This window comes from Salvelinus sp. IW2-2015, linkage group LG20, assembly GCF_002910315.2.
Source record: "Salvelinus sp. IW2-2015 linkage group LG20, ASM291031v2, whole genome shotgun sequence".
Lineage (NCBI taxonomy): Eukaryota > Metazoa > Chordata > Actinopteri > Salmoniformes > Salmonidae > Salvelinus > Salvelinus sp. IW2-2015.
Genome location: NC_036860.1, coordinates 76928151 through 76954485, shown reverse-complemented (window position 1 = coordinate 76954485; position 26335 = coordinate 76928151). Strand labels below are relative to the sequence as shown.

General features: G+C 42.4%; 1 protein-coding gene across 8 annotated transcripts; it reads left to right on the top strand.

Annotated features, from left to right (window-relative positions):
- The first annotated feature begins 580 nt into the window (after window positions 1–580).
- On the top strand, window positions 581–25984 carry LOC111981430 (matrix-remodeling-associated protein 7). Of its 8 annotated transcripts, none has more exons than XM_024012692.3 (5): window positions 586–1465; window positions 10918–11170; window positions 13591–13675; window positions 15302–15376; window positions 20941–21991. In XM_024012692.3, exons 1-4 carry the CDS (start codon window positions 1112–1114, stop codon window positions 15333–15335), a joined length of 726 nt encoding a protein of 241 aa, XP_023868460.1. In that variant the 5' UTR covers window positions 586–1111; the 3' UTR covers window positions 15336–15376; window positions 20941–21991. The 8 variants fall into 8 exon arrangements, with proteins under 8 accessions (XP_023868458.1, XP_023868460.1, XP_023868461.1 ...); XM_024012693.3 differs by having other exon boundaries at window positions 20936–21991; XM_024012690.3 differs by lacking the exons at window positions 15302–15376; window positions 20941–21991 and adding an exon at window positions 24378–25984 and having other exon boundaries at window positions 581–1465.
- Window positions 25985–26335: the final 351 nt, after the last annotated feature.

Sequence of the window (26335 nt, the reverse complement as noted above, 5' to 3'; positions counted from 1 at the left end):
AAAACTGAGTGTTTATATTTATTTAGCTTTGCACCATTGTTTCCCACCCAAGACATGATGACACTTCCTGAATGTGGTGTCATTGTAGGAAGGGGTTGTTTTCTTAAATGGAGAATTACAACAAACTAACAGGGTGGAAGGTAATATCAGGGACACACAGAAAAWATAAAATAATAATAAATACAATAATCATGAAAAAAACTTTATTGATAAGAGAGAATTTAACTAGGACTATAAAATAATGAAGAAAGATTTTAAAWATGTTATGGCTMATACTGTWTRMTMSYWSMWYKTMYKTYAKKKKCASSMMSYMSSKWYYKAKYKWWASCTRKKCTSKAKRYAAYRYWWKWYWWRYKAWWYKATWKKKTTRCKWTWRKKWWWRRWTWTMTMTMTMTWWTTAAGGTAAAGGACACCTGACCTTWTATTTAAAGCCTTGTGGAATCCACATTTTAAAKTWAATAAGAAGTGATATTTCCTAGGGACAGAAAAGGAAGGCACCGCAATGTAGGAATGACCCAGCTAATACAATCATATGAAAATTGCTGTTCAAAACAACTGGAGACTCGGAACTCTTCGACTTCAGTGAGTTCAAGACAACTGGAGACTCGGAACTCTTCGACTTCAGTGAGTTCAAGACAACTGGAGACTCGGAACTCTTCGACTTCAGTGAGTTCAAGACAACTGGAGACTCGGAACTCTTTGACTTCAGTGAGTTCAAGGCAACTGGGAAAAAACGAGCTCCGTCTGAGAAAAATAGTTTTTCCAGGTTCCAAGTTCTCTTGAAACCACCATTATAGCAAGCTGGTGCCCGACGGCACAGTCTATGACGTTGCACGCAACCATTGGTTGATGAATGCAACGTCTGAGGGGAACTCGACCGAAATTACGCGCAGCTTTATAGCCTGCGTTTACACCAGCAGGTGTATACGATCGTGTTTAGTGGAAGCGCGGTGAGATGATCTACAGTGCGCGCGGGACTACACTCTGACCTACACACCAGCTGGCATCTGCAACAAGAAGGACACTTTTGCATGTACACATAAAAATAGTATTTATTACATCTGCAGAAAACATAACAATTGTCAAGTGAACCTTAAATAATTCTACCATCATGGAACTTGACGCGTCTATCATTCTCCCTGCGCTCTTCTTTACCATTCTTGCTGTTGTCTTGGCAGCCAAATTCATCCCCAAAAAACAACCAGAGGAGAAGAAGAAACGGGTTAAAGTAGGCAACAGGGACGACATTCCTCCTGCCAGAGCATTGACACCTGCAGTAGGAGTAGTGGAAGTACCAAAAGTGGAGATACCACCACCGGTGATAGTACCAAAAGTGAAGGTACCGCCACAAGTGGTAGATGCTGAAGTTCTAACCGAGCCAGTAACAGTTGCCCCAGTAGTTGAAGAGATCAATGTTGTAGAAGAAGAGACAGTTAAAGAGCCTGAAATTATCCCCGAGGTTCAGGTAAGATATTCTGTTTAGCTTCATTGACCTGTTATGAATAGAACATCGGGCATAGGTAATTATTTGACTAATTGGTTTGAAGGTGATGAAGTGACTATTTGGCAACTCTCCAGAACTTAATGAACTGACCACAGCCTTTGTTGCATAGTACCTGGCCAGAAAACACTGCAATTGCTCTACTTTTAAATTAAAAGTATTCGAAATCAATATCGTTTTAAATCAAATTTTGTGTAAAGTTGTGCCATTTACGCGCTGCTTAAGCACGTCATTTGTAACATCAATGCGTTTCTCTTGCAGGCTATTTCACATCAAATACGAATTCCACCAAAAGCTGCTGTCTCGTTTGATAATCTAACATGAAATATGTTTATTCAGTTAATACATCCTTACATTTCAAGATGGATTTAAAATGAGCCCAGCTTGTATTGTCACAGAAGGGAAAATGACAATGAAAAACCATCTGTGTCTCCAAGGCCGTTAATACAATACTTGATTTGTAATGTCCATTTAGCTAATGACTGTGTTATGTGCGTTCCAGAACCAATGCTCTAAAGCGCACAATAAGCAAAACTGAATGTCTCCCAAGGGCACTCAGCATTTTGACCCCCATGTATACTATAGTGCAACTGACCTTTTCCATCACAAACCTATATGAGCCCTTTACAAGCCCCTGACTAAAGACAGAATGTGCCCACTGCTGCTTTAACCTGACACACACGCCACAGAGAGTACATTGGAGACACCCTCTATGTTTGGTCTCAAACATACAGTATTTTCTATATTTAACGACAGTGAGGTCAAGAGTATTTGGACAGTGACACATGTTTTGTTGTTTTGGCACTGTACTCCACCACTTTGGATTTTAAGTGATACAATGTCAATGAGGTTAAAGTGCAGACTGTCATCTTTCATTTGAGGGTATTTTAATCTGCATGGGGTAAACCGTTTAGAAATTACAGCACGTTTTGTACATAGTCTCCCCATTTTAGTGAACCAAAAGTATCTGGACATTAAAGTAGTCAAAAGTTGAGTATTTGGTTCCATATTCCTAGCACACAATAACTACATCAAGCTCGTGACTCTACAAACTTGTTGGATGCATTTTCAGTCTGTTTTGGTTGTGTTTCAGATTATTTTGTGCCCAGTAGAAATGAATGGTGAATTAATACTGAATGATTCATGAATAATGATGAATGAGAAAGTAACAGAGGCACAAAAATAATGCCCCAAGACATGCTAGCCTCTCACCATTACCAATAACAGGGGAGGTTAGCATTTTTTTGGGGGGTATGATATTTATGCCTCTGTAACTTTCTCACTCATTATTATTCATGATTAGTTCATGATTATCCGGAATCATGGGAGGATCCACATGAATGTAGAAGTGTTCAGAAACATATTATATTCTTATTTACAATAAATTTGACTCCAAAATGACACAATACATTATTTACCATTGGTTTCTATTTTACAGCTTCTTCTGTAGTATTGATCTTTATGCTCCACTTTGTTAGACTAACTTTATCACTATGTTAGTGCCACCATGCCAACTAAGTTGAGGTGGTTTGTGTGTACATTACCACCTGCCGTGCATTTTGCCGCGATCACATGCTCCACATGCTAGTCGGAACTCAGACATTTCGGACTTCCTAACTGGTTGAACGTGGCGCGTGGATAACTACAACCAGTTAGCAAGTCGGACATTTCTGACTTTCCTAGTTAGGGCTAGCACGTGAACGCTGCATTACTGTCTGAGCTTTACTATTATGTTTATTTTTTACAGTTGCATTTAAAGTGCACATTAAGAGTGTTCTCTCTCTCTCCTCCCTCAAGGTGAAACAATTAATCAATCCCATTTATTTATAAAGCCCTTTTTATATCAGCAGATGTCACAAAGTGCTTATACAGAAACCCAGCCCATACAGCCTTCTCTGTTATGAGAGACATAACTTCTCTCCGTTGCCTGCTATATGGGACCCAGCCAAGTTTTGCTGCTGCAGCCCTGGGGCTGGGGGAGCTCACTGGCGAGTCTACATACAGTACTTTCTTCATCAAATGTTCAATGACACATTGCCAAGACAGAGGGTAACAAACAAGGAAAGAGAGTATTGAATATTCAGCAGTCTTTTTTTGCTTGTTATGGGTCGGGTCTGCAAACCTTTTTAACGGTACCCTACACCTATAGTAGTCTGTGAATATGCCACATGTTATCGTGGCCCCGTCAAAACCAGAAAGGAAACAATCTCCACTAAAGCCCATTATTCCATACTCAAGCTGTAGCAGCGTTGGAACATCGTGTGAGTGTGTGTGTGCGCACAGGTGTCGTGGAGGAGCACACAGTATAACATACATACATGTACACAGACACGTCAGCCTATAGTGACCAATCAGGGGCCATGACTAATTAACTCCCAGTATCCAGGCCTTGTCAATGTCTGCATTGTATTCTGAGATTAAGACTTCCCCCTTCTCAATGCTCCCCACTTAACTATCTGGTGATATATGCACTCTATAGATGTGTATATGTGTCAGGGTTGGCCTTAAGGTAGCAGAGATACTGTAGTATGCTTCTGGCTGAGATTGATGAGCAGTAAAACAGCATTCTTGTTTTACATGTTCCAATGGCTGTGACACTCTACACCCTGCCCCCATAAACATCCTCTCTTGTTGTACAGTCAGTTCAGCTAGCGTTCTATGCCTCAGGCTTGAATGTCATCATGTTAATCAAGTGTTGTATTTGCTCGCCTCTTTTAGCGATACATCTTCCATGAATTACTGTATCAGGGAGGAACAACACAAATGTTGATTGTGTCTTTTCACAAGTGTGACTTTTTTGCTTTATTTATATATGTAAAACACTCAATACATTGTTTGCACCTCTCTGCACCTTCCATTCTAACCTCTTCCATCGTGTTGAAACACACTATAGATGTGAATGTGTCTGGGCCTGCTAGCTAACTCACTGCTCACGCTGAGACGGCAGAGATACACAGGCAACAGCTGGAGACAGCTGTTCTTTTGTCAGATGCAACTTGGAGGACACTGTTATCCAGAAGTAGTTTGCTGCCTGTCGAAGGCTGTTCACGTGTTTTTATACAGGCAAAACATTCTTAGTATATAAGGGCCAATGTATGGTACCCTTTGAGTGCTCATTGGGTAAATCCAATGTTTGTCAGTTGTCCCATGAGGGTAGTTCATAAGTAAKTCWGAMTTATCTTAAGACAGTACACAGTGGGAGTTATGTGTATAGTACACAGACTACAAGAGGAGACTAGGGAGTGTTTCTCAGAACAGTCCTCAGCTCTCTGCTCTCTTGTGTGTTCGTCAGACTCCTAACAGTAGCCTGTGATGGAATCTGCAGGGCTACTTACTCATTGGTCAAGCTCTCCGCTGACCTACCTCTCTTGGTATTTCCCCTCGTTTCTCTGCCTACCTACCTCTGCATGCACGCTGGAGCTACAGTCTGCTCTGGGCCCTGTTCCTGTCCCTTTTCCAGCTGGACTTCACAACCAGATCCAGGCAGGCACCCATTCCCATGAGAAGACAATGCCATGGCTTCACATCACATTACAACCGCTAATTCCCCTCTGTAACACGGGCATTGGCCCATGACAAGAAGTTGGCAGTTGGCACTGACACTGTAGTGGGCACTGACTCCCTCTCTCCCCAGCTTGACTCACCATAGAGCTGAAACCCTGGTGTCTCTTCTGGCCGTGTTGGGCCCTGCGCTGTGCGCTAGACAAGTCAACACAGAGGAATGGAGGAGGTCTGCCCAGTGCCGGAGTGAGAGGGGGAGAGAGGAAGCATGAGGGAGACTGTCATTTCCATTCTTAAAAGGTTAGCCAATCCCCCAGTGAAAAGCTAAGAAACAGCAGCTCTTTGTAAGTTCATTGGCCAGGCCTGCACAGGCCTCTTGGCAGGTAGTTCCTCTTAAAAGCTACCGTCAACTGCAGTGCTGTATACTGTATGTCTAAACAGTACAGTACATGCTTTCTATACAGTGTTGGTATGTATGGAGGAAGTCATGGTGGGTTGAGCTGTTTCCAATAGAAGTGTTGCTGCTCTGGCTCTGTGTATTGTTCTGCCAAAACAACAGATAAACTGTATCATGTGATTCACTCTTTTGATTGCCGTCATGTGGCCTCAATCATTGAGGATGTTCTTACTTAATAAAAGTCAGATGTTTCGGATAACAGAACAAGGGCAAAACTATTGTATAATTTTTGTAATAATCCAACATATTCCAAGTCAATCATTATTCGTGAGAATCAACATTTGGACTCAATTCAGAGCCAATAACATGCTGAAATGAAACCTCACCCACGGTCTCCGGTCCAGTGGTGATGTCATCGATCGCACAATGGAGTAGGATCTCATTCCTGCAGGCCGCCACAGCACACTGTGACCATTGACTGCCAGGACACAAAGCTGTGTGTGTGTTTGTGCCTGTTAACATCACCTCTATTAGCAACACCCTATGGCTAGCTCTGCACTTGAGAGTTCTGAACACTAATTGGCTTCATGTTACCCCACCGAATGTTCCTCGCTGTATATCTCCACACACTGTCGAGGTATGTCTGTCGTTGTTTCATTCATTGGTAATATCAGCCACCGATAAGGCAGTGGCTTTGGGGGAACAATGTGTCTGTGTGTACGCAGAGACACAGAGCAYGGGTGGGAGGTTGCTGAGACAACAGGACACTATTCCACCCCAGATGRCTTGGCCCATTGCCCTGAYCCTCTTTTCAGGGGATTGTCTGATGGACTGCAACAACATGACACAAACAGCCTGGTACCCCCTGGTCATKTCAATGGAGGAAGAGAAGAGAACTGGCATGGACAATGTAAAGGAGAGGGTACAATACACCCAAGGGGCTTCAGCTGAATTCTCAGCTGATGCAGTTTTGATGTGGACAGTAAATACACAAAGTTCATCCCGCTACATCAGAGGTATGGTATCAACACCAACCTTGCTCACCACCCACTCAAGGGGCGCGGTAGCACTATAAGTTCCCTGGGGCAGCTAGAATTTCACTTGGCGGGCCAAGGACCCTACCCCGACAGCTCTTAAGAGGTTCTCCAGTGAGACCAATGCAGTTTATCACCCTTCTTTTTATTGTTGCTATAACCGTAGCCACATTATTCAGTATCCACTTGCAGAGAGGTATCATTCTCTTCTGCCTCCTTCTATGCACGGACCACTGTCAATGTTGCAGATGTCAGGTATCAGGTGTACACAGCTATGCAGCTGTCTATTTACCACCACAAACCGATGCTGGCAGTAAGACCACACTCAACGAGCTGTATAGGGCCATAAACAAACAAGAAAATGCACATCCAGAGGTCGGCGTTTCTCGTGGCCGGTGATTTTAATGTATGGAAACTAAAATCCATAAAAAAATATATTAATTGCATGTCACCTGTGCAACTAGAGGCGGCAAAACTCTTGATCAGAAACACATACAAGGCCCTCCCTCACCCTCCCTTTGGCAAATCAGATCATGACTCTATCGTCCTGCTTCCTGCTTAGAAACAAAAACTCAAACAGGAAGTACCAGTGACGCACTCAATACGAAGGTGGTCCGATGAAGCGGATGCTAAGCTACAGGACTGTTTTGATAGCACATACTGGAATATGTTCCAGGATTCATCCGATGGCATTGAGGAGTTTACAACATGAGTCACTGGCTTCATAATAAGTGCATCGACGACTTCGTCCCCACAGTGACCGTATGTACATACCCCAACCAGAAGCCATGGATTACAGGCAACATCCGCACTGAGCTAAGGGTAGAGCTGCCGCTTGCAAGGAGCGGAACACTCATCTGTACACATAGGAAATCCAGCTACGACCTCCGATGAGCCATCAAACAGGCAAAGCATCAATACAGGACTAAGAATGAATACTACTACGCCGACTCTGACGCTCAATGTATGTGGCAGAGCTTGCTAACTATTACGAATTACAAAGGGAAACTCAGCTGTGAGCTGCCCAGCGACGCAAGCCTACCAGACAAGCTTAAATGCCTTCTATTCTCTATTCTCGCTTCGAGGAAAGCAACACTGAACCATGCATGAGAGCATCAGCTCTCCATAGACGATGTAAGACCATTAAACAGGATAACATTTACAAGGCCGATGGGCCAGACGGAATACCAGAACGAGTACTCAGAGCATGAGCCTCAGGAGGCTGAAAAGATTTGTCATGGGCCCTCAGATCCTCAAAAAGTTCTACAGCTGCACCATTGAGAGCATCTTGACTGGCTGCATCACCGCTTGGTACGATAACTGCACGGTGGTGAGTATGGCCCAGTACATCACTGGGGCCAAGCTCCCCGCCATCCAGGACCTCTATAGCAGGTGGTGTCAGAGAAAGGCCCATAAAATTGTCAAAGACTCCAGTCACCCAAGCCATAGACTGTTCTGTCTGCTACCACACAGCAAGCGGTACCAGTTCACCAAGTCTGTAAGAAAAGGGACCATGAAGAGCTTATACCTCTAAGCCATAAGACTGCTAAACAAGACTGCTAATGGCTCTATGCACACACACACACACACACACACACACACACACACACACACACACACACACACATACTTACACTGACACCCCACACACACATACACACTACATACGCCCACCCAAACATAACACGTGCATACTGACGCCACACTCCACACACACACACACACACACACACACACACACCCATACACACACTTTCACACTTACCACATACACTGCTGCTACTGTCTATCTACTCTGTTGCCTAGTCACTTTACCTCTATCTATATGAACATAGCTGCCTCAATTACCTCATACCTCTGCACATCGACTCGGTACTGGTACTCCCTGTATATAGCCATGTTATTGTTACTCATTATTGTTATTAACTGTGTATTTATTCCTTGTCACTATTTATTCCTTGTGTCACTATTTCTAAGTAAGCATTTCACTGTTAGTCTACACCTGTTGTTTACGAAGCATGTGACAAATACAATTTGATTTGATGTGCTCATGCTGTGAGGTCATGGCCCATAAATGCTAAGAAAAAAAGGTTCTACCTGGAACCAAAAAGGGTTCTCCTATGGGGACAGCCGAAGAACGCTTTTGGAACCGTTTTTTCCTAGAGTGTACTGACCCAAAATGGCTGAGTGCATGTCAGTGGATGCCACATTTACAGCATGAGGTCAGAAGTCAATGTCACTGTATGAGCTGAGTGGGGGGTTAATTGGACAGGCAGTTGTTAACAGGGCCCTAAATCCTCTACAACCCATCCTAAAGCTCTTGGCCTACGTTTGGTGTCTGGGTGGTACAGACACCGTTAGAAAAATGAAAGTTACTTGAGGAGCCTGAGAGATGATGACTGATGCAGAATGGAATAATGACCTCACACACTTCTACTAGAGAGAGCTCTCTGACCAAATTAGGAGATGTAAAAAGGGAGTATTGGTGATGATGTTGAATCTTAGATTTACAAAATGTGAGCAATGCATCATCTCATTCTAAATCAGTGGTATTCAAGGTCAGGGGAACTGCAATGGGGTTTTTGAGGAAATTTATTTATTGGTTTATTTTCATTTTGATAAGAGATCAAAATGCAATGAATGGAAGTTTATTTGTTGATATAAATTCTACATTTAACGGTTTTAAGATTGTGTCATTAGATTTGGGGAGGGTGGGGTCGTGAGAAATTCTGGCAAAAATGGTCCTGAAAAGGTGAAAAGGTTTGAATACCATTGCTCTAAAGGGATTCTATAGACCTACATTCAGCCCTATTCTGATCCTGAATAAGATTGCTTTTGTGAATGTGTGAGTTGGGTCCTATGCATGGAGTATTTTGGTGTTTAATAGCTGAGGAATTCAGTGGCAGAGGGGAAGAGGCTGTTGGTGGGTAGGTCTGCTAAATGGATTCCATTCCAGTGGCTGGGTGTGAGTAGTCTAAAGAGGGCTGCTCAGGGTTAGGCTATGAGACACTGTGGTGGGTTAGTCGACATGTCCATCGTCATAAAGTCTGCTCCAAGAGGAGGGGTAGGGTTGTGACACAGGTGGCCATGAGCTTCCTCTGCTAAATTGAATATATACTTTAAAGTCATGTGGCCAATTTATACAGACACAAATATGAACAGCCACAGGCAGAAATGTCAACAAAACATTTAATATTTTGATTAATATTTGATCGCCTTCAGCTTCTTTCCTTCACTTTGTCACTTTGGTCTTTTAAATTCTCCAAATGTAGAACTACTTTAGAGCTGGACTTTACTGTAAATGAGCACCCTACTTATACTCGTAGTTCTAGGCTTTAGCCATTGTTACTCTGATCAGAGATGACAGGAGGCCTCTGGCAGCGCGTCAAGCCCTGAGCCCACTGTGTCCCCATATGTGACCTCAGTGTCTCTCTGTGTCCCCCCCTGTGAGATTAGTTCTCCCAAGTATCAGACACCAAAAGCATTAAAATATATTTTTGGTGCGTTGTGTGTGCATGTGTATGTGTGTGAGTTCCTGCGAATCCAGTTCTGTCAGGGCTAGGGAAAGTTCTGGAGAGGGAGGGGTGGAGATGGATTGAAGGGGGGTTTATTTGTGCCTGTGTCATTGGCAGGCGGCATACAGAGAGGACACAGCCACTAAACAAGAACCTGAGAGAGAGCTGCAAATGACAGCTGTCACTCATAGAAGAACCATTACAATGTGTCAAGAGGTTATCACGTCCACAGAGCTCAGCAGTTGAGTCAGCAGTTTGTAGAGGTTTGCACAAAATATGCAGGTTTTACATTTCAGCATGTGATGGATGATATTCTGGGTCATGTCCCTCCAGCACCAATTTCAGAGCAGAAAAAAGCATTTTCTACTTTTTATAGAATGTGGGATGCGATACCGTTTAAGTATATGGCCATATTTCCCCACCATAGACCRACTCCTTATAGACTGGGGCAATTTGGGATACTATGGGGGTGTCCTATTGCTGTCTTAAGTGACAATTTGACAGACACTCCCTCTGTATTTTTGCATGAGTTCTGCTCAGTGGTTCTATTCTTGGCAGTTTCCCAAAGTCAGTACTGGTTGAGCTGATGAGTTCTCATATACAATCACTGGGCTCAGTCATCTCTGTCTTATATTCCCCAGGAGGCTATGCATGACAAACAACACTCATCCGTTRTTATTGTTATTACCGTGAGRWGTTGYTTCCACTAATGTAATTGTCTRKYGTACTATAGAAACAAYTCTAGCRTAAAGCTCTGCTATATTTAGAACCTAGGACTGCTAGGTTGGGAATACAACACAATTCCCTATTAACCTACATTAGCCGCTACACTGACCATTGAAGGCCATTGGAAAACAAAGTCATGTTCGTGGTCAGATTTTTTGCTCAATATTAATCACAATTCCATTGTTTTAAACAGCATTTCAGGTGTACAGTTGATTATATCTGTTATACACTTTGTCCCTGCAGCCCGTGCCAGAGCCCGTGGTTGAGCCAGAACCCGTGCCTGAGCCCATCACTGAGCCAGAGCCCATCCCAGTCATTGTTGAGGAGCCCATCCTTGAGCTCATCGCCGAACCTGAACCTGTATCTGTGGTGAAGGAGGTCCCTGTCAGAGAGCTCACCCCTGAGCCAGCGAGGGAACCCAAGCCCAAGCCAGTGAGGGAACCCACCCCTGAGCCCATCTTCGTGCCAGAGCCAGAGGACCTTGAGAGCAACGGTAGTATGTTTTAATCATTTTTTGGTGTCAGCTAATTGTCAGCTGTGGGTACAGTCAGTCGTCCGAAAGCAGATCAAGTTTGACTCCCTGAATGGATTGACTTTAGCAATGACTAACTGCATCAAACCAACCTCAAAGGGCCCTAATGCATTAGCCAGCATTAACCGGATGCACATCACTGCATACCCAGCAAATCCTCATTTAAACTGGATCTGGGGTGGCTAGCAGATACACTGGCTTGTATATACACTGTGGGGGTATATCCTCCACTGACACATCCCCTTACAGTCTTGAGACTTGCCCTCCTTTCAGTGGAACTGAGTCGTGCATTCAAACCAGCCACCATTTTGTCTGTCAGTCAGGTCTTTTATGATCCCTCGAGGCCCCAGGTCTCCATTGAGGCAGGTCTCATTGTGCCAGATTACAGTAAGTGTTTCCAGGTGAGAGGTCAGGCCTCCCTGGAATACTGTACAATACAACCACACAGAGCCACACAAACACAAGAGCTTTGTGCCTACATGGCCTTTTATACTGTCACGTATATGGCCTTTTATACTGTCACGACTAGGTTTCGGTTGGACACCTCCTTTTGTTACAAATTATTTGTAGACTGCAAATTGACCACAAAAAGCCCAAACAAATACTGTATCATATTTGACTAAAACATAATAACATAGTATACGATCACATAACTGTATATCTCTCTATTATGAGTGGCAATACTTTGGAACAGATTTTCAAAATTTAAATAACTTGGAACTGATTTGCTGTTGTTTTTACAGTTTACAAGTCCAACAATAAAAAAATAAAATATACATGTTTTAATTTTTTTGCTCAAAAAACTTGGGTGGCCAAATAAAATCACCTGTGTGACAAATTCAGCCAGAGGGCCACCAGTTGGTGAACCCTGCCTTACAGTATATCCTCACTGAATAGCATACTGGCCACTGCTGCTGCTAGCGGGCAATCATCACTGTACATGTGTGCAGGGGAGATAACTCGTTTCCAGGACAAAACAAAAGCTGTCTTTTTGCATGTTGAGATGGTGAAGGGGAAAAATGTGGACTTTAAAGCCAAATTTGATCTCATGTCTCCACCTCACCAACAGTTAACTGTTGATTGACAGTGAAACATGAGTTTCATTAAGTGACATGGATGGATGATCGCTGTAGGTGAGTTTGGTTTTTAGAACAAACTGATTAGCAAGGAATGTACATTGATTATACCAAACATTAGGAACACCTTCCTAATATTGAGTTGCACCCCCCCTTTTGTCCTCCGAACAGCCTCAATTCGTCAGGGCATTGACTCTACAAGGTGCCGAAAGCGTTCCACGGGAGTGCTGGCCCATTCTTGATACACACAGGAAACTGTTGAGCGTGAAATACCCAGCAGTGTTGCAGTTCTTGACAAACCGGTGTGCTTGGCATCTACTACCATACCCTGTTCAAAGGCACTTAAATATTTAGTCTTGCCCATTCGACCTCTGAAAGACACACATACACAATCCATGTCTCAATTGTCTCAAGGCTTAAAAATCCTTCTTTAACCTGTCTCCTCCCCTTCACCTACGCTGATTGAAGTGGATTTAAGAAGTGACATCAATAAGGGATCATAGCTTGCATCTGGATTCACCTGGTCAGTCTATGTCATGGAAAGAGTAGGCATTCTTAATGTTTTGTACACTCAGTGTATTTATTGCGTCATTTGAAGTTGACAGTTACCTAAGGACAGAAAATGAACACTAGTTCACCGTAATGCAGTTCCATGGAGCTACAACTATGAGGTCTTAACTCTTGTCATCCTGTGATCATGTTTAAGATCTCTATGTACCCTTTCAGGTGTTACATGAAACACCACATTACATCTAATTATTGAGCTTGTATCTTCTCGGTAGAATGGACTCCTTGAAAAACTGAACAGTGTCTCTTTCACTATCAGACCTGTCTATAGGATATGGCTTGGTTTGTACCGCTGTCTGTATCAGTAAAGTGTATTCCTCTAAATGAGAGACAAACTGCCTCACTAAGACACGGGACTGTTGGGGTCTGGTTCCACCAATAGCACAGGGTTGTAATGTCACTCTGTGTACTGTAAATTGAATCAGTGACGTTGGCACACATAAAAGTGAATCAGCCATCTGACTCTGAATTTAATTACAGCCACACGGTCACTATTGGCTCCGTTTTGACTGTACTCTACTACTGTGTGTCCTTCCTGTAATCCTGATATACTGTAGCAACAACAGGACTGTAACTAACAGCCACAGAGGTCCCAGAGGACTTAAATGTTTGGAGGATTTCTATCTGTGTGTGTGCATGTGTGCGTTCGTGTGAACATGCACGTGTGTGTACTGTATGTATGAATGATGTGTAAGTGTGTGTTGACCATGGTCCCTCCTGTTTTCTCTGACGTGGCATCAGCTGAGGAGGTGCACTTTACCCCAGGAATGAAGATTAGCAAGTTGGAGAAGCTGATGACCAAGGAGGAGATGGAGGAGGAGCAGAGGTGAGTGCCCCCCCCTCTCTCCCTACTGCCCCCCTTCTCCTGGCACTGTAGCATGACTCTAGTTTAACCTATCCTCCTACTGCACGCCAATGCAACCACCTTCTCCCTCTCTTCTTCCCTCCCCTATCCTGTCCTTGTGTGTTGACCTGGCATTTAGGTGCTATGACAACATCTATGACACATCTATGACAACATTTACCCTGCATATCGGAGGGGGTTGGTCACAGAGTGGACAGTTAAACCAATAACCCACCAAAGCAGTGAGGGACTTTCCAGACCTTGTACCTGTAGCTACTAACTCCCTCAAAAGAAATGTAGACTTGAGACATCCCACTAGCCACAGACGTCAATTCAACGTCTATTCCACATTGGTTCAATGTAATTTCATTGAAATGACGTGGAAACAACGTTGATTCAACCAGTGTGTGCGGTGGGATGTTCTGTATCTTTATAGGTCACCAGATTGTAAAATAAGATTAGTGAACTTCACTGAAGAAAATTGAGGGGCACTTAAGGAGACAAAAACAACAACAAAGACTGCTTGTTTTGAAGCCTAAAGGTTACTGTTAGTTTGTGATGCTAAACATCATCCTACAGACTGTGGTGAGCTTGTGGTGGGAGGCCGGCATAGGGAGCGAACAGCCTCTCTCTCTTRCTCTCTCTCTCACATCCTAGGGCTTGAACTTGRATAAGCAGAGGGAGMGAGGCGTTAAGTGATMTAACACCTCAAGATYCCTCCTATCTTTTGGTTTAGCCAGTCCTGTTCTCTGCTAGTGGAGCGGTGCAGTGAGCCTGGGACCCAATGCTTGCTGGGGGTTGTGATGACTTAGTGAGTGAGCGTGCAGGGGGCGGATGTGGCTCTGTTTAGAGGTGTGACACAAGGCAATAACATGTATTAATAGCAGCACTTACCTGTTTTTTTTAGGGGGGGGGGGGGGGTTCCCCAGTTTCTATAGCGAGGGGAGTGGATGTCTTAAACGCCATGTGATTGGTGGCTTGTGCCTTCTAACACAGGAATTTAATCAAGGTCTTAAAATATCTGCCAAGCTTGGCTTTGTTGGTTTGTTATGTTCCCATGGAGTTGCGAGCTGCGGAAGAAGCAGGAAGGGAGGAAAGGCATGTGGGCCCTGAGTTTCAGGAATGTTTTTCTTTGTCTTTTTTGGGGAGTATGCTTCCACTCTTGTTTGAAGCCTGAGCAGTGACTCATGGTTTTAAATGACAAACGATGTATTAATACATCTTTATACGATTAACTATAGTCCCATTCCAGCCCCAAACCCAGCTATATGTTACTAAATCCCTATGCCTTGTACCCTGTGCCGTTCACTTATGTGTTTACACACAAGAGCACAGCATGTACTTGCTCACCACACCAACCGTTGGGCCTGAATTAAACTCAACCACAACTTTGGCCTAAACTTGATTTCATAAAGCTTAGTGCAATGTTTTCCTTTTGGCATTAGGTTTTATGTGGAAAAGATGTAATCATGTGAAACCTATTTGCATTGCCATACGTGCCAAAGTTGGGGACAAAGCTGTGGTTAAGTTGTCTGTTTCCAAGCTGTGTAATTGTGTAGAGTTCTGTGCTGCTACATAACAGCTTTCACCCTGCCTTTATCTTTTCAGGATAGAGCTCACACCTGACTTTACCTCTCTATAAGCAACATCGACAAGCACACTGTGAGTTAGGAAGGATTATGGGTAAGGTATCATTAAACTTTAACCCCCCCAGAGCCTCTTATCCTCCCCCAAGTCTAAAAAATACCACCTCACCTCCCTCTCCTTGCTCCCCTCACCCACTACCCAGGGTGTGACACACTGTGTGACTGGCACTCCATCACTGGTGAAGGGCAGAGCCATATACAGTACATATGTACAGTGCCTTTGGAAAGTATTCAGACCCCTTGACTTTTTCCACATTTTATTACATTAAGCCTTATTCTAAAATGGATAAAATAAATAAAAGTACAATCTACACACAATACCCCATAATGACAAAGCGAAAACGGTTTTTTTATTTTGTTGCCAATATATAAAAAAAAACATAAGTATTCAGACCCTTTGCTATGAGACTCGAAATTGAGCTCAGGTGCATCCTGTTTCCATTGATCATCCTTGAGATGTTTCTACAACTTGATGGCAGTCCACCTCTGGTAAATTCAATTGATTGGACATGATTTGCAAAGGCACACACCAGTCTATATAAGGTCCCACAGTTGACAGTGCATATCAGAGCAAAAACCAAGCCATGAGGTCGAAGGAATTGTCCGTAAAGCTCCGAGACAGGATTGTGTCAAGACACAGATCTGGGAAAGGGTACCAAAAAATGTCTGCAGCATTGAAGATCCCCAAGAACACAGAGGCCTCTTAAATGGAAGAAGTTTGGAACCACCAAGACTCTTCCTAGAGGTGGCAGGCCAGCCAAACTGAGCAATCGGGGGAGAAGGGCCTTGGTCAGGGAGGTGACCAAGAACCTGATGGTCACTCTGACAGAGCTCTAGAGTTCCTCTGTGGAAATGGGAGAAACTTCCAGAAGGACAACCATCTCTGCAGCACTTCACCAATCAGGCCTTGGTAGAGTGGCCAGACGGAAGCCACTTCTCAGTAAAAGGCACATGACAGCCCGCTTGGAGTTTGCCAAAAGGCACCTAAAGACTCTCTGGTCTGATGAAACCAAGATTGAACTCTTTAGCCTGAATGCCAAGCGTCACTTCCGGAGGAAACTTGGCTCCATCTCCACAGTGAAGCATGGTGGTGGCAGCATCATGCTTTGGGGATGTTTTTCAGCAGCAGGGACTAGGAGACTAGTCAGGATCGAGGCAAAGATGAAGAGAGCAAAGTACAGAGAAATCTTTGATGAAAATCTGCTCCAGAGCGCTCAGGACCTCAGACTGGGGCGAAGGTTCACCTTCCAACAGGACAACGACCCTAAGCACACAGACAAGACAACGAAGGAGTGGCTTCGGGACAAATCTATGAATGTCCTTGAGTGGCCCAGTCAGAGCCCGGACTTAAACATGATCGAACATCTCTGGAGAGACCTGAACATTTTTCAAAATTTTCAAATATAAAAAAAAACTGTTTTTCCTTTGTCGTTATGGGGTACTGTGTGTAGATTGAGGAGGGGAAAAAACAATTTAATACATTTTAGAATAAGGCTGTAACGTAACAAAATTTGGAAAAAGTCAAGGGGTCTCAATACTTTCCGAAGGCACTGTATATATGGCTCTGGTGAAAGCAGCGTGTATCGATGCATTCACCCATTTACTGATTACACTAGTATGACATCACCAACAGTGTACCTTGCCACCAGGCGATTGGGCTGTAGGCTATTGTTTTTTTGTTTTTGAAGGGACCTGTTAGCCACTGATAGGCTTCCACTGATGTGGTAGAGCACACATCTGGGTCTGATAGGGCACATTCTGGCAGAGCTTGCTTTATCCTTTCTATTCTACACTTTCTGTTTGATCCCCGCCAACGACCACCAGAACTACAGTGCATTCGGAAAGTATTCAGACCACTTCCCCTTTTCCACAGTTTGTTACGTTACAGCCATTCTAAAATGTATTAAATCATTTATTTTCTTCATCAGTCTACACACAGTACCCCATAATGACAAATCGAAAACAGGTTTTTAGACATTTTAGCTAATTTTATTTTTAAATAAAAACAGAAATACCTTATTTACAATTTAATCAATTTTAGAATAAGGCTGTAACGTAACAAAATGTGAAAAAGGTTAAGGGGTCTGAATACTTTCCAAATGCACTGTACGTCACTTCCCTCCCCCATCTCTCCATCTACGTCCCCCTGTGTCTTCAGACAGTCTAATATCCTGGAGCTTCAGGTTCTATAAGTATACAGTTAATAGTTATCATATGCTGCTGTCTCACGGCCATTGAAAACAAAGGGCCCTGCGATCATGGGAAATACTGCACTGGGGCACCAATGTGGGTCATCATCAGTGCTGCAGGGGAGACCCCCCACCACCTTCTATTGAGATGACATCTGTGAGGAATCATTCACTAAGGCACATTCTTTACCTCTTAATGCTGGTGCCAGAGGGGAATCCATTTGGAATTGGTTGGCGGTGCGTGACACCTGCTAACCAATTGGCTGAGAGAGAATCAGTTACTCACTTACTGCACAAACAAAATGGCTGCCGTGATAGTATTAAAGTTTCATAATTTAGTGGTTGGGTGGGACTTTTATCAGGACCACTCTGATTTTAGGAGCTACCTGCAAAATTAGAACTAATCTTGTGCCAACAGCTGCGCTTGTACACACTCAGGGGGCCTTGCAGAGAGCAGTTTTGAAGTTGAATTATAGCTGAGCCCTGAACCTTAGACCTTTGCTGCTATACCATTGTGCCCTCTGCAGGCGATATTGAGGTAGTGAGACACTTAAATTGGGGATTTTTCTTTACTGTGTCTGTGTGAGCTGAAATGCTTTCATTATAATTGCATTTTTATTCCACTCTGTTGAGAAAAGGTTTGAGGAACAGGCCTTATTTTACCATGATATGTTTTGCCATGATATGTTGCCAAGTCAGAGTGTCAGACAGTTATTCAAGATTGTATAGTGTATACCTAATGCACTGCCAGCTAGCTAATAGCTAGATGGTGACAGCATTTGATCAGTGTAGCCTGAAAAGGCAAATCAGGCCACTATTTGCAAGCCAAGTTTATTGTCTCTACTTTACAAATAAAGATCAACATTATTAGTGCAATAAGGCTGACTCACTGGAATATAGGTATCTAGGTTACCAACAAATGTTTTGCCCATAAACTGTTTATGTTCAGCCTACCAGTGTCTGTAGGTCTATCTAGAATGTGTATTACTGTATGCCTGTCCTATCTCCAATTACAACATTGTTACATCTAGGGGCAACATAGACTCAGGGGTAGACGTAACATAGTAAATGTAAATAGAGTGTCCCGAGTGTGTCTATGTAAATAGAATGTCCCGGATTTAATTTGTAAATGTCCACAATCCATTTTGTATGATATGTTACGAATTTTAATTCATATGTTATGTTACGAAATTGCTATTTGTTGTGGCTAACGTTAGCTAGGTGGCTAACGTTAGCTAGCCTAAAGGTTAGGGTTAAGGTTAGGTTTAGGAATTAGGTTAAAGGGTTAAGGTTAGGGTTAGGAGAAGGGTTAGCTAACATGCTAAGTAGTTGCAAAGTAGCTAAAAAGTAGTAAGTAGTTGCAAAGTTGCTAATTAGCTAAAATGCAAGAGTTGTCGCTGAGATTTGAAAACGCAACCTTTGGGTGGCTAGACATTCGCGTTATACTCCGACCCATCCACTCCGGCCAACAACCCTACTTTCATTTTTGCCTTAACTAACCTTTTACTGCAGTGGGCTAAATCAGGGTCACACAGATTGTTTATTGGTAGCCTTAAACAAAACTACTTTGACACCAAAGTTTGAATTTTTTTATTTTACCTTTATTTAACAAGGCAAGTCAGTTAAGAACAAATTCTTATTGACAATGACGGCCTACTGGGGAACAGTGGGTTAACGGCCTTGTTCAGGGGCAGAACGACAGATTTTTACCTTGTCAGCTCGGGGATTCGATCAGTTACTGGCACAACGCTCTAACCACTAGGCTACCTGCCGCCCCAAAATATACACCTCACACACATTGTTATGGGCTTAAAAAAGAAGACACCTGTACCATGTCAGATATAGAGTTGAAATGTATAAGTTTTGAGTTTGCATCCCAATATTGCACTTTAAATACATCACAGAAGACTGAAGTATATCAAAACCGTTTGACAAAGAAACACCAGATTTTCAGGTTATTAATTATGAAAAATATTAATAACATTCCACCCATGAGGCCACTATTCATTTGACTGCAGGAAATGGCTACAGCATTTGCAGACTGTCTGTCAGATTCAGTCTTTAACGATTATCACGTTACACTGTGCGACGTTACCAAATTAAAATCTTGATATCAACCTGGCCAGATTGTATGATTTGCTTCAGTTCTGTCGTCACATTCTGCAATTTGCCTGCAGCGGTGTATTTGATCTCAATGCTTATGCGTGAGTTCTGAATAAATTCAAGTAGGCATCTTAGAAATAGTTTTCAAATACAAACTTTTTATATGTCCTAACAATTAATTTGATTGGCGATTTTGTGCATTTATCGAAATCCCACCAGGTAGCCTAATTTCAGATGTGTCATATAAACAAGATTATTTACAGGGAAATCGTTCTTCTTGCACAGCACGTAGGCTAAACATTTAATTCAAACTACTATATTAATCTGACTATTCACAATCATTTTATTGTTGTGTGCGTACTCAATGGCGGCCGTCTTCTTATTGGTCAGTCACTGGGATCAGCTCATAACACCAGCCACACTACGCGATAAAGGACAAAATATGTGGACATCGCTAGAACTTTGTCGGAGCCTACGATTGCATGTAGCGGTACTTAATCGGCAGACCTAGACCCTGTCACACTGAACGAGCCAAGATGTCCGACAATCGTTTACGACCTAAGAATTTGTCCACAACGTGGAAATTTTGTCTGGGACGGCAAAGTCGTGGCATAAAACGGCCGAAATTGTACAGTCTGCAAAGGACGTACGAAACATAACATATCATACCAAGTGGAGTGTCCCAGATATACATTTACTATGTTACGTCTAGTCTGAGACCAGGCTGCTAGGGGAGGAATGCTTGTTTCAATAGATAATTGTTCAGCTGTCACATTCACATGCCTGCTGCAGCTATTAGAAAGCCTGGGAACTCTGTGGTGCTCCGGGGTGAAGTTTCTCCCAGGTGCAGATCTAGGATCAGCTTCCCCTCTCACAACCCTAATTAGTAAGGAACATGCAAAACTGACCCAAAATCAGCATCTAGGGGCAACTTCACCGTACACCAGTTGGAGGTGGTGGGGGAGGGGGATATGTGGTGGTGGGGGGTATTCTATGGTGGTATGCTATTTTCCGGGTGTGTTTTGATCAACCTTTGCTTAGAGCACTGTCTGCTTTAGGTTTCTTGAAACCTACTAAACCCTGATGCATGCTGAAATAACAACCCTGACAATGGTGAGTGATCTCACTCTTTTCCAAATCACAAGCTTGATATCAGTTCAATTCCAATACTATAACTACTTAACATTTCTGTCTCTTAAGCTAATAACAATAACTGGCTAGTAATATCAATGAAATACCTATATTTGTCAATAGATAAAACTGTACCACATTGTACTGATATATTAGTACTCTCTTTTTACCAGTGCAGCTGAGTAGGCGATGAAGAAAAGGAATGACTCTACACCCACACCTTTCTATTCTTGGTTTTGTGAAAAGTGATCACTAAAAAAGAACCTTTGAAATTTCTGCTGAGAAGAGCGATCTCTTCTGTTGATTGTCCGGCAACTTTGCTGTTAATATGGAAAATATATGTTGCTTTTTGTCCTCTCCCCTCTTCTTTTCTTCATCCTTTTTTGAAGGATGTGAATTAAAGGCTATTGCTCAACTCTGCCTGTGAATAGCACGCTGCATTACACCAAACACAAGTGCCTATGTGAATCTTTAGTCCTTGCCCCCTTCGCTTTCTATCTGCTGTCTTACTGGTGGCGTCTATCCTTTGATTAGAGCAGGAATGATTCATTCTGGATTCTGAGACTCTGATAGTCGCAAAGGAACATTTGAAGATAATACATCAATGCTTATTACAGAGTATGACGTGTGGGGTTTGCAAAAAAAGTTCCCGAAAAAAGTAAGGTTGGGAACCACTGGTTTAGAAGAAATGGATGAGCATTGCAATACCAATACAGTAAGGAAGTGTTTAAATAGCTATTATGGGTGAAGGGGTAGGGAAGGGTTGTGTTGTTTTTCATTGTTTTAAAATATGAAACTGTGATTTAAAGCCAAGACAAGTGATTTGCATGCAAAGGCCCCTTCTACCCAAGTCTTGGTCTGTGTGGCCACTGTCCATTGTGAGCCAGTCCCAGACACTTTAAGTAATGTAACAAATGCCAATCAGTAACATCCGAATATCCTAATGATGGCATTCTGAATGCTGAGAGAACCATATATCTCACTCCTGTCCTGACTCTGACGATCATTGGGGCTTTTGTCACTTTATAAGTATGTAACCAATGCACACTGACAATGAATGGGCTTCTTTTCACATGGGACTGGAGCTCGGTTGTTAGAATGGCTAAAGTGGAATATGTGTATGACAACCCGTAGTGATTTTTGTAGAGAGATTGAAATGTTTTGTTTAAACATGACGTTTTTGGCCTTTTAAACTCTTGACTATTAAAAGCCAGTTTGTCTAAAACCAATGCTTGTTTAAGCCTCTTACTCATTTCCACCCATGAATCCACCCATGAATCCACCCATTTTTCCATATCAGCACATCTAATTAAAAGCAGTAAATTCATCTCATCATTGAGTTTTTCTCACCTACTTTGTAGCACATTTTGCAGTACATACAACACAATGCTAATCAGTATGTCATGTATTGAATCTTTCTATGTAAGCCAGATAAGGTCATACATGGATTGATGATGATATCATAACTTCAAATATCTCTATGTACATACGCAATAATAGCCGTTCTCATTGCACCACTCGACATATGATTTCTGGTAACTAGTAGAGCTTTGTATGTTTAAGACGTGCCTTAGTTGACGTGCCTTTGTCAGGTAGGTGTTAACTTCAGTGGGACTTGAGATTGAAGCCCTCTAGAAGAAGGTCTTTTGAGGTGTTTTCATTGGGCAGCCTGTAAAGGTCCAGTATGTGAATGATGACAATAATAAACTGAAGCACCTGTCTACCCCAGGATATGTTTTATAGCTGTGTTTATTATAACATTAGAAGACACACAGTGTCCAACTATGTACACCTACAGTGCCTTGCAAAAGTATTCATCCCCCTTGGCGTTTTTCCTATTTTGTTGCATTGCAACCTGTAATTGAAATGTATTTGTATTTCATGTAATGAACATACACAAAATAGTCCAAATTGGTGAAGTGAAATGAAAAAAAATAACTTGTTTAAAAAAATTCTACAATTCTAAAAAACTGAGAAGTGGTGTGTGCATATGTATTCACCCCCTATGCTATGAAGCCCCTAAATAAGATCTGGTGCAACCAATTACCTTCAGAAGTCACATAATTACTTAGATTGCACACAGGTGAACTTTATTTAAGTGTCACATGATCTGTCACATGATCTCAGTATATATACACCTGTTCTGAAAGGCCCCAGAGTCTGCAACACCACAAAGCAAGGGGCACCACCACGCAAGCGGCACCATGAAGACCAAGGAGCTCTCCAAACAGGTCAGGGACAAAGTTGTGGAGAAGTACAGATCAGGGTTGGGTTATAAAAAAATATCAGAAACTTTGAACATCCCACGGAGCACCATTAAATCCATTATTAAAAAATGTTAAGAATATGGCACCACAACAAACCTGCCAAGAGAGGGCCGCCCACCAAAACTCATGGACCAGGCAAGGAGGGCATTAATCAGAGAGGCAACAAAGAGACCAAAGATAACCCTGAAGGAGCTGCAACACTCCACAGCGGAGATTGGAGTATCTGTCCATAGGACCACTTTAAGCCGTACACTCCACAGAGCTGGGCTTTACGGAAGAGTGGCCAGAAAAAAAGCCATTGCTTAAAAAAAAAAAGAAGCAAACACGTTTGGTGTTCGCCAAAAGGCATGTGGGAGACTCCCCAAACATATGGAAGAAGGTTTTTGGCCATCAAGGAAAACGCTATGTCTGGCGCAAACCCAACACCTCTCATCACCCAGAGAACACTATCCCCACAGTGAAGCATGGTGGTGGCAGCATCATGTTGTGGAGATGTTTTTCATCGGCAGGGACTGAGACACTGGTCAGAATTGAAGGAATGATGGATGTCACTAAATACAGGGAAATTCGTGAGGGAAACCTGTTTCAGTCTTCCAGAGATTTGAGACTGGGACGGAGGTTCACCTTCCAGGAGGACAAATGGCCCTAAGCATACTGCTAAAGCAACACTTGAGTGGTTAAAGGGGAAACATTTAAATGTCTTGGAATGGCCTAGTCAAAGCCCAGACCTCAATCCAATTGAGAATCTGTGGTATGACTTAAAGATTGCTGTACACCAGCGGAACCCATCCAATTTGAAGGTGCTGGAGCAGTTTTGCCTTGAAGAATGAGCAAAATCCCAGTGGCTAGATGTGCCAAGCTTATAGAGACATACCCCAAGAGACTTGCAGCTGTAATTGCTGCAAAAGGTGGCTCTACAAAGTATTGACTTTGGGGGTGTGAATAGTTATGCATCCTCAAGTTTTCTGTTTTCTTTGTGTCTTATTTCTTGTTTGTTTCACAATAAAACATATTTTGCATCCTCAAAGTGGTAGGCATGTTGTGTAAATCAAATAATACAAACCCCCCAATAATGAATTTTAATTCCAGGTTGTAAGGCAACAAAATAGGAAAAATGCCAAGGGGGGTGTATACTTTTGCAAGCCACTGTATGTGTATGTCTTACACACACACATAGATAACAATCATGTGTGTGTTTTTTGGGATGTCACGTGTTGTTTGTGTACACTGAGTTTCTGTTATACTGTATGTATCTACTGTGTGTATTGATGAGTGTGAGTTTGTAAGTGTGTTATATAGACCCAGGCATTGGAAGCGATGCCATCATGTCTGTGTGTATCTGTTCTAGGGTGCAAAACGATCAGTTGGCGGCCATCTTTCTCCTGCTGATGCAGAACCAGGAGGCACTAGGGGAGGTGACTGAGGGAGACATGGAGGAGCAGCTCAAACTCTACTCCCTGTAGCAGAATGGGGCGGTTCTGTTATTGTCAACCTTGTATAGGGCTGAATAGCCTGTTCCCCTTTTTAAAGTGCAGGTGTCAGGCAGAGCAACTGTCAATGTATAATACCGTATTTATGTTTGACTTCTCATGTCAGGTCAGAATGATCCATAACAGACTTAGACAATAGGTTTAATATTCTGACATACAGTAGAGGGATAGGTTAAATGGCATTACCCATAAGACCAAAACAAATTGTACAATACTTGAATGTAAGACACAAGTCTTTATACTGTTCTTGTTCTGTTAACATTGGTTATCGTAAAGTATGGCAATGTTACAGTGGCTTTAAAAATCACATGTTCTTAGAGTATGAACAATTTAATTAAGTACATCGATAACACACTTTGTTTATATTACTTACATTTTTTATGAAATATTGTTGGTAAGTCACATATACTGTATGTATTTTCAGTTGTAAAGAACTATTTTGGAATGACTTTGTAGTGTTAATATAGGTAATATTGAAATATACACTGAGTGTACAAAACATGACACAGACTGACCAGATGAATCCAGATGAAAGCTATGATCCCTTATTGATGTTACTTGTTAAATTCACTTCAGTCAGTGTGGATGAAGGGGAAGAGACAGGTTAAATAATGATTTTTAAGCCTGGAGACAATTGAGACATGGATTGGGTGAATGGGCAAACAAAAGCTTTAAGTGCTTTGAAGGCGTTATGGGTTGTAGGTGCCAGGTACACCGGTTTGAGTGTGTCAAGAACTGCAAAGCTGCTGGGGTTTTCACGCTCAACAGTTTCCTGTGTGTATCAAGGTCCACCACCCAAAGGACATCCTGTCGGAAGCATTGGAGTCAACATGGGTCAGCATCCCTGTGGAATGCTTTCGACACCTGTAGAGGCCATGCCCTGACGAATTTAGGCTGTTCTGAGGGAAAGGTGGGTATTAGGTAAGTGTTCCTAATGTTTTGTACACTCAGTGTATGTTTTTCATATGTTCTAAACACTCCATATTTTGAATCAAATATTTTTAATGGATGTACATACTGTATGGAGATATTTTAGTAGTTTGTTTAGAGTCTCAAGCGATGAGGTTTTAATAGTTAGTACCACAGGTGGCTGGTGGCACCTTAATTGGGAAGGATGGGCTCATACTAATGGCTTGAACGGAATAAATGGAATGGTATCAAACATGTCAAATTCAAGGTTTCCTTGTGTTTGTTACCATTCCATTCCAGACATTATTATGAGCCGTCCTCCCCTCAGCAGCCTCCTGTGGATAGTACTCTGGTGTATCTTTTTACCAGTTATTTTATTAAATAATATGACACTCAAAACAGGTCGTGTGATCATGTATTTTTTTATGTGTGTTTGAGGGATAATGCTTTTATTTCAACTCTCTGTTTCTACACTCTATGAACAGTTCATTTGATAAATCATGATTTCACATTTTCCTTCAGTAAGTCTAACGCCAACATTATTTTGCTAAACTTCTATAAGAAAAAGCAAACTGAAATGTAATTTTTTTTAAACAACTGTCCTAATTGTGTCACATGAACACATACAAGTTGTTTATGCCTTGTCCAACGTTTCTCTGATGATGTGTTGTACATGTGAAACCAGGCAAGGACAAATGAGGTAGGCTACAATGATATGGTCTAGCTGGTTGAATAGATGAGTAGATGAGTAGTCTTCCCACTTGCTGTTTGTCACACTCTTACCATTCCTCTGTGGGGTGGTACCTCTAACATGTTTGAAATAATTAGAGTACATAGTTACACAGTACATGTTTGAAAAACACCTTATCAAAATATAGTTGCTCAGATCGTTATCAAAGTCATACAA

Bases quoted from the DNA above. Each gene is read 5' to 3' on its own strand.
- LOC111981430 (XM_024012690.3), top strand. From the start codon at position 1,112: ATGGAACTTGACGCGTCTATCATTCTCCCTGCGCTCTTCTTTACCATT. The intron at 1,466-10,917 runs GTAAGATATTCT...TTGTCCCTGCAG, and splicing joins AAATTATCCCCGAGGTTCAG to CCCGTGCCAGAGCCCGTGGT. The intron at 11,171-13,590 runs GTATGTTTTAAT...ACGTGGCATCAG, and splicing joins GGACCTTGAGAGCAACGGTA to CTGAGGAGGTGCACTTTACC.